This window comes from Morone saxatilis, unplaced genomic scaffold, assembly GCF_004916995.1.
Source record: "Morone saxatilis isolate NCDOM2014 unplaced genomic scaffold, NCSU_SB_2.0 Contig10, whole genome shotgun sequence".
Lineage (NCBI taxonomy): Eukaryota > Metazoa > Chordata > Actinopteri > Moronidae > Morone > Morone saxatilis.
The window spans coordinates 993,819-1,001,885 of NW_023339652.1; the positions used below are offsets into that span (position 1 = coordinate 993,819).

The 8,067-nt window shown below is 40.1% G+C and overlaps 1 protein-coding gene across 1 annotated transcript; it reads right to left on the bottom strand.

Moving 5' to 3' along the window:
• Nucleotides 1–370: 370 nt before the first annotated feature.
• On the bottom strand, nucleotides 371–8,067 carry LOC118337669 (tetraspanin-8-like; the record flags this gene model as incomplete). Its single annotated transcript, XM_035674798.1, is given in 8 exon segments — nucleotides 371–1,944; nucleotides 2,330–2,455; nucleotides 2,533–2,646; nucleotides 4,594–4,689; nucleotides 5,647–5,721; nucleotides 5,913–6,029; nucleotides 6,118–6,186; nucleotides 7,875–8,067. Coding segments are annotated over 8 exon segments (798 nt in total). The 3' UTR covers nucleotides 371–1,803.

Sequence of the window (8,067 nt, forward strand, 5' to 3'; positions counted from 1 at the left end):
CTGACAGCAGAAATATGGAATATATCAAGTAACCCTGACTGACTATAATAAAACCTTTCTGCCAGTGGGGGGGGGGCAGGTGACTTTAATTAACCTGTAAATGTGCTGATCAGGTGGGAACATGCAACGATAACATGCTGATGTTTACCTTTTAGCTGCTAACATGTGTTAAACCGTTGATCAAACCTGAAGGAGAAACTTCACAAAACCTTACAGCCAGTGTTTGGTTTGTCCATTCTGGGCTACCGTAGAATCATGGCGGACTCTGCCAGAAGAGGACCCGCTGCCTCTAGATAAATACGTCTCATTCTAAGGTAACAAACATACCTGTGAATATTAGATTTCTGCCAATAGATCACATTTAAAGTAGTACGGAATATATTTTTATTACAGTATTTCAGACACAAGCAGTTCGTTTTATTGGGTTTATTTCTTTAAGTCATTGGGGATCAACAGAATCACCTCACAAAGAATCAAACGTGATACAAAGATGAAACATTTTCCCTTTTCTCCTGTTTCACAGACATTTACTGGCTTATTCTCTTCAAAAACTTTCCTTTTGTACACTTCCCAATATAAAAAAAATTATTTTAGCTTGACTGAACCTCGCAGCCTCTGCACGACAACCTCGAAAGCTTTGTCAACAGTTTTCAAAATAAAAGCTCCCCATTGTTTCTGACATGCTGGAAATGTGGATTATGAAGGGTTAATTTAAGCCTACAACCGAAGGATTAATGTAGATGAGTGATGACAGTAACAGAAAGACCCACAGTGACGTTCACTAACAAAAACAGAAAATAAGTGAGTGAGGGTGAACTGCTGGATCCAGGTTTAAGAAACATTCTACAGCTTTCTGCTGTCAAAAATAGCTCAATAAAATAAAAATATTGCAGTTCCAGTGGTTTATTCAAGTGCAGAGCAAACTATATTTTTGGCACTTATGGTATTTTATAATCACTATAAGGCCATTTGCTGAATAAGTATTAGGAAGGACTACAGCAGTGACCTTAAAAGTAAAAAAAGAAAAAACTAAAATCAGAAGCATTTCTGAAGTTTGTGTGGAACGTAAAGAAAGGCAAGAGAGGACGTTTCTTTAAACTTAAAATTGTCACTTTTTTAAAATTGAGTTTAGCTCTAATCAGTTTCTGTATCAGCTTTAAGCTGTGGGGGGGAAATAAGCATTAATTCTATTTTATATAAGATACCAAATATCTTGAGTGTTTTTTTTCCCCCACAATTAAATTCACAAATTTCACAGGTTTGGTCTCATTCAGACCAAAAATGTCTGAATTTACAAATTAAATTTATGACTTTCAACAGATTAATTAATCTTTGTGCCATTTCTTTCCTGAATCTTCTTTGGTGGGAAAAAGTCAGATTTTGGAGTAAATGACTTTTGCGACATTAAACATATTTTGCCCTCAAAGCTTTTCTTTTTCTCTCTCTGCCAAAACAAGGATTTTGTTGAACAGAGTGAAATTAGATTAGAAAAAAAAAAAAAACTCTAAACATCAGTTTCTGACAAATATACAAGCCCTGCCCCATAACGGCACGACCAATCAGCTTCAATCTCCAACAAAATAAAATGAGAACGCATTAGAAAAAGAAACCTAGTGGCGTTCCCCGTTGATCCCACTGGAGCCGACAGTCGGACCCCTCATGGTGATGTAAGGCACTTTGGACCCCCGGTCCTCTAACTGCATATATCGCCTCAAATTCAAGAATTAAACAGAGAAAACAACACAATCACTTCCTGAACCTGTACCGGAAGCTAACAGCAGCTGACCGCTGCTCACCGCTCCTCTAGTACTGCGGGGGGTTGTGCAGCTCCTCGTATTTGGGAGGAGGAGTGGTGAAGATGGCGGGGACATGCATCAGGAGGGTGGGTCTTTCGGGGTAACGCATCTGGTGGATCATGATGGAGGACAGCATCATGCCGAGCACCTGGAGGGAAACAGGAAGGAGAGTTAAGTGGGACGCCTTTCACATTAAAAGGTCATCAACCTACAGGCCAGTGTGGTTTATTAGAGAGCTAACAGATTACCTTGATAGATACAGATTAAAGTTAACTGCAGACGGTACCGGGGCCTCGTTATTTCGGTTCTTATCTTTAATTTATTGTCGGCGTCTATGTGTGTAGATGTGTGTGTACTCTGTGATAGTATTTGTGTAATTCTTAGATTTATATTTGAACTTAGTCTTAAGATCATTTGTGACGCTGTGCTTGCATTCGATTCATAAAAGTCAAAAGGTCAAAGTTTCTCGCTCACAGTTCGGACTGCTAGAAACGTTTAATCTCATTTGGATGAAATAAGTTCTGGATGCTCACCGCCAGGATAGCCAGAGTGAAGATGACGCCGAGGACGATGTCAGCCATTAGCAGGACGTAGTGCATGAGCATGGGGAAGCAGGGTTTGGCATAGACCAACTTCTGGGATCTGAACTGCAGGAGGCGCTGCAGGAGAAGAAGGAGGACGTCAGTAAACTGGATTTAAAAACACGGTTCAGGCCGACAGAATGTTTGAAACTCACCGTGTAGTCGGCGGCCTTACACAGCCCCTCCATCTCTTCCTCCTCGTTGCACAGACAGGAGGAGGGGATTTCGTCCTCCCAGTCCGTGTAACTGAACAGGCCGCAGCAGTGCATCTGAGCGAGAGAACGGATAAACAGGAGGGTTGTTGATCAGAGTCAAAGACGTCAACATGTTACAATCTTCTGCCTGAAATATTCAACTCAACTATTTATTTTAGACATTTCAGTGTTTTCTGATGCCGTTTATGGATTAGCTGAGAGACTAATTCTGGTTGATAGAGCGAAGTAACAGCTGCTGTAACTTAGTTTGTTAAACAGAAGAAATATCTCTGAATACTTAAATACTTTTGAGTATTTTATATCAGTTTATAGCATTTTAAAATATTATATTTTGAAAAAGGAAGCCATGTTATAGCTGTTGGAATATCTTGTTTTATTTTTACATTTGCACAATAAATTGTCCTGTAACTTTTTCATGCTTTCTGATTCCTTCATTCAATCATTTGAGGGGCTCAGAAACTCCTACAGTGATCTCACTGCTGATCGGTATCGGCTGTATTGAGCTTTATTGACCCGATCTGATCTTTTTATTGTCAGCTGTTTTTATTCATGAGTCAGCTCTGGTGGAGTTTCCCCGAGTGTGAGGAGGGAGCGGTAGAGACCCGGCACAACCACACTCACCACTGCCACTGTAAGTGGAACGGCTGCAGAGCTGCTCAGATGCACTGGATTGACTCATGACTCATTCTGAAACTGGCAGACTGGGACTCAGCAGATACTCAAAATTAAAAAAGGAAGTGTCTCCTGACAGCAGAATAAGCCTCATAAAGAAATAAAATTATTGATTTCTGAGAGCACTAAATTTAAACAATGTGAATGAATGGTGGTGTTTGTGAGGCAGAAGTTTAAAAAAAGTTTGCTTTGATGCTTGAGAAAAGCTGCAGCTGCTCAACCGCTGATCTGTGCAACTGTACTGCTGTTTCAATGTAAACACTGATATCATCAGCTAAAGGAAGCTCATTATATTATGTTATTAGCTTTATATAACCTGTACAGGGGAGATCAGCATCGCTTCCACAACTGCTGATTATTTTATGAGTGCAAATAAAACTGTAAAAAGATATAGTTTTTTCTATTACACAGCTTTATAAAACCTTCCCATAGAGACCAATGTTGACTGGAGACGGTTTGTTTTTGTTAGTAACAAACTGCACCAACGTTAAAAAAAAAAAAAAAAAGGAAGCAGATTTCTTTATAAGTGGTTAAATTGAAGGTTTATAAAGTTTATATGTGACTCCTTTAAGGAACTCGCTGTGTCATCAGTTCCTCTTTTTGGTGCCTCGGATAAATCTAGTCCAGGTTATCTAAAAAAAAAAAAAGCAGGAAGTCACAAATAATCGACGGAGCAGCGACGACCCTGCAGCTGATCTGCAGATATGAGATTTACATGGTAGTGAAATCCACTTCCTCTTGGCTGCACGCCACGGGTTTGCATTTCAGCCAGGCGACACACCTGTCAGCCAATCATACGCCACCGGGCCACACCTGGCTCTCCTCTTAACCCTTTCCCACCAACACGGACAGGTTTGTTTGCTGTTCGGAGCATTTCAGCCCAAAATAAACTGTGACAGCACCTGCGCATGTTGCATCCATTGTTGTAGTTGTTCAGTTAATTATATTCATAGTTCGAGAACCGGAGTTCATTTGGTGGAACGGGAGGAATTCTGGGAAACTGGTCTGTCAAAAGCAGCCTGTGACTGCTGAGCTTCAACCGGTTCGACAGTTTATCAGGATACATGAGACAGTTTGATGGCAGCTGGAATCTGTTTTTTGGCTTCTTATTAATGTTGTTAAATAGAACCGGTGTCGAGTGAAAACCTCACATCTTCTGGTTCCTTTGTCCCCGCTTACGTGCTGAAACTGTTCCTGTACTTCCTGTTTTCACCAGACAACTACAGACTTGTGTTTTCACTCACCCTGCGGCATAGGTGTGTGTGTGTGTGTGTGTGTGTGTGTGTGTGTGTGTGTGTGTGTGTGAGAGAGAGTGAGTGAGTATCTTACCCCTGTCTGCAGGGCGTCAGCGATGTTCTTCACTTCATCTGAAGCTTTGTCCAGAGGCACAAACTGACGGAACTTTTGCTCCAATATGCCCTCCAGCTGCAGACCAACACACAGTTAGTACAGGTTAGGGTTAGGGTTAAACAGGTTACACTGAAGACTGTTTGAGATCTAGTTCACATCCAGTGAAGGTAAATCTGTGTTGGTTGCATGGCTCCATTTTCTAATTGTTACAGTATGATCAATATACAACACTAATTATCTCCCTAAAACACATTTAAAAAGAGACTGAAAAAGCAAATTTATGCAAATAACTTCATTAATACAATCAATTTAAGACCTGAAAGGCCTGAGATTAAGTTAAGGACTACTTCTACAAAACAAGATAAAAACATTTAGTCAATTGTGGATCAGTTTTAAATAAGTCAGGAGGAACCACAGTGAGCAGTTAGATGAAGGAAACAAACTGTTTTTTGGGTGTACTTTCAGGTCAGTTTGACATTGTGATAAATAAAGAAACTCTGGTATTTTCTGTCTCTGTTGTCTTATCGCTCACTTCCAATAGGCTGGATATACTTAAGGTCACATGGTCACAAAGAGGGGTGTGTAGGCTCCTCTTTGCCATCTGGTTAGGGTTACAGACAGAACCAGTTTATAGGTTTATAGGGTTTTATAATCTTTACGACCAAACAGCCTGAGAGGCGTTTAGATTGTTTAGAGACAATAGATGAAGTAGAATAACTATTATGTTACTCTAACTGTAAACCATTAAATCTGGTAAATCCCCTGCAGTACAGCAGAGTAGGAACGTCACAAGAACCAGTACTTCAGTGCCAAGTTGATACCGAAATTCTGAAAACCCGACGGTACTCGTTTTCGTTCAGTACCAAGCCATATTATGTCTTTTATTTCCTGAGGATTATGGCTGTGACTAACAGTTGTTAAAGGAGGAATCAGGGGCAAAAATATGTTTACTGTGGTATTGAATCAGTATCAAGAGTTCACTGGAGTTGCTATAAACTACTAAAATGTCCAGTATGGGGACAGGGTCGTTACCTGGGGGCGGACAATGGCAGAGGGGATCCCAGCTCGGAGCATCAGCAGACTTCCAATAACCATGCACACCAGGAACTGTGGAAGGAGACGGGAAGAGACCATCACCACAATGGAACCGAAAAAAACCTGATTGTGAGTCAAACTGGTGCCCGGCAGTGGATTTCATCAACTGTGAGTTTTTGGAAATCAACTTCCCTCCCAACCTCTCTGAATCTGAAGTTGCGTTATCCTGTGCAGCCCCAGAGGCAGCTGGTCTCTGTACTCACCACGATCAGGCACACTTTGCTCTCCTTGTGGGCCCCGTAGGCTCCCAAGATGGCGATCACCATGGTAATACCGCCCACCACATAGAGGATGAGGAGGCTGGTGGTCCGACCCTCCATCTGGGGGCAGAGAAAGGTGGTCAACAGGTTAATATTCAGGGTTGTTTTTGGATTTATAGAGGATTTTTAAAACAGCTTTTGTTCTTACGTTTCCGCCATTGATGTTCGTGAGGGACTGACACAGCAGAGCGAGCACGATGATGGCGCCTCCGATAATCTGAAACAAACAAAAACAGACTGTCATCAGATCCAACAAAGTAAAAGCACACAGGAAGTGCCACATTACCTCGCCAAGGTAAAAGTCCATCAACCACTGCCTATATATCAGTCGTCACGAGATAAATCTGAAGGTTTGCAAGATTATGTGACAAATTTATATACGTTCTTTCTCATTTGACATTTTTTTGTCAATTACAAGAAATTTTGGGATTCTAAAATGTAAACAAAACAGAAAACAAACATGGTTGATGGGAGTCCATTCATCTATCAGTTATTATGGAGATCACTAAATTTAGTCAGTTTTAAGTAAATAATCCCCAAACTCTCTTGTTTTAAAGTTATTCAAGTGTGAAAATCTGCTTTTCATCATCTTAATATTACCTTCAATTAAATATATTTTGGGGTTTTGTTGCAGTTGGTTGGACAAAAACGATGTAAACTAAACAATCAATAAAATATCTGGCAGTTTAATTAATTATGGAAATACTTAACAAGCTAAAAACATTGAGATGTCTTTGACTCTGTCGGCCGTAATATGTATAATATTGATTTATAGAGACCCAACGATCAATCAGTTTGCAGATGACACTGGGAGGGAGGATGCTCAGCTGATTAGATCATTTATCAGATTTTTTGAGAGTGAATTATATTACGAAACAAATCTGATCTAATGACTGTTTAGTGGGAAAAAACAAATCCTGTCTTCTTCTATTCTGTAAATAAACACTTTTTCACTTTTTTCACTTTACGCTTTTTTGTGAAAAAAATAAAAGGTCCAGACCAAAGCTTTCTATAAAACCGCTGCAAACTATTAAACGTCATTATTGTTTTGCCTTCAGACTGAAACCAATGAAACTAACAAAACCAGATCAGGAGAAGAGTTGGTTGACAAAATAAATCCACCTGGAACTACTTTTATAGTATTTTACTTCGTCAGGATTTTCTACTTTTATCTTGTCCAAACTTAACTAAAAACCATCTTTCACTACTTTTTCCACATTTTCCAAACAACTTAAAGATTCTTTTTGTATTGCATTTTAACCTACACATTACAACCACAATAAAACTGCCTAATGAAGCTCAAAGTGAAGCCAGAAGCTGTTGAAGAGAACAGGATGACTTCCTGGAAGAAGCCTCGAAGTAAATAATGAGAGCAGGTGAGAGAGAAAATGCTCATTTCTAGCTCTGAAAACCGGGAAATAAAGTAAACACTGGGCCGGTAGTGTTAGAGAATATTCTCATAAAGCTCATTCTCATAAAACATTTTCACTTCAACTTATTTTTATCTTAGAAATCACAAAAAAGTCCCAACACACACACAATGACTGTGCACATTTCCCACATTCACTGACACATTGAACTCACAGCACTGCAGTAATATACATTCATTACTGTAAAACTCAGCTTATTTTAATTACAATTAACTTTCATTTGCTTTAGTTGACTTTTTTTAGCTTTTGTTGAAGTCTGTAATTTAGTTTAATGTAAATTTGCATCAAAAACATCTCCTCATTAATTCCTGCAGATTTATGATTTACCTATTTCAGAAGCTATTGATATGTGATTTATATATTTATATTTATCTATCTCTGTATGTATACCGGGCAGGAGGAGGCCTCACTCTCTCCTCTGCGCACTTTTTATTCCCACACACAGCCAGAGGGACAGCGGCCATGTTACACTCACCGCGAAGAAGAGGTTGAAGATGGTGAAGGTGCGTTTGAGGCAGGTGTTGATCTGAGGCATGTTTGCAGGTAAACAATCCACCGAATAAACAACGAGGTTCGTCCCGAAGGTCTTCAGCAGTGATACCGGTGAGGAAGAGCAGGGGGAGCTGGTTTTATAGGATGGGGACGGCGGGGGGAGGGAGGGAGGGGGG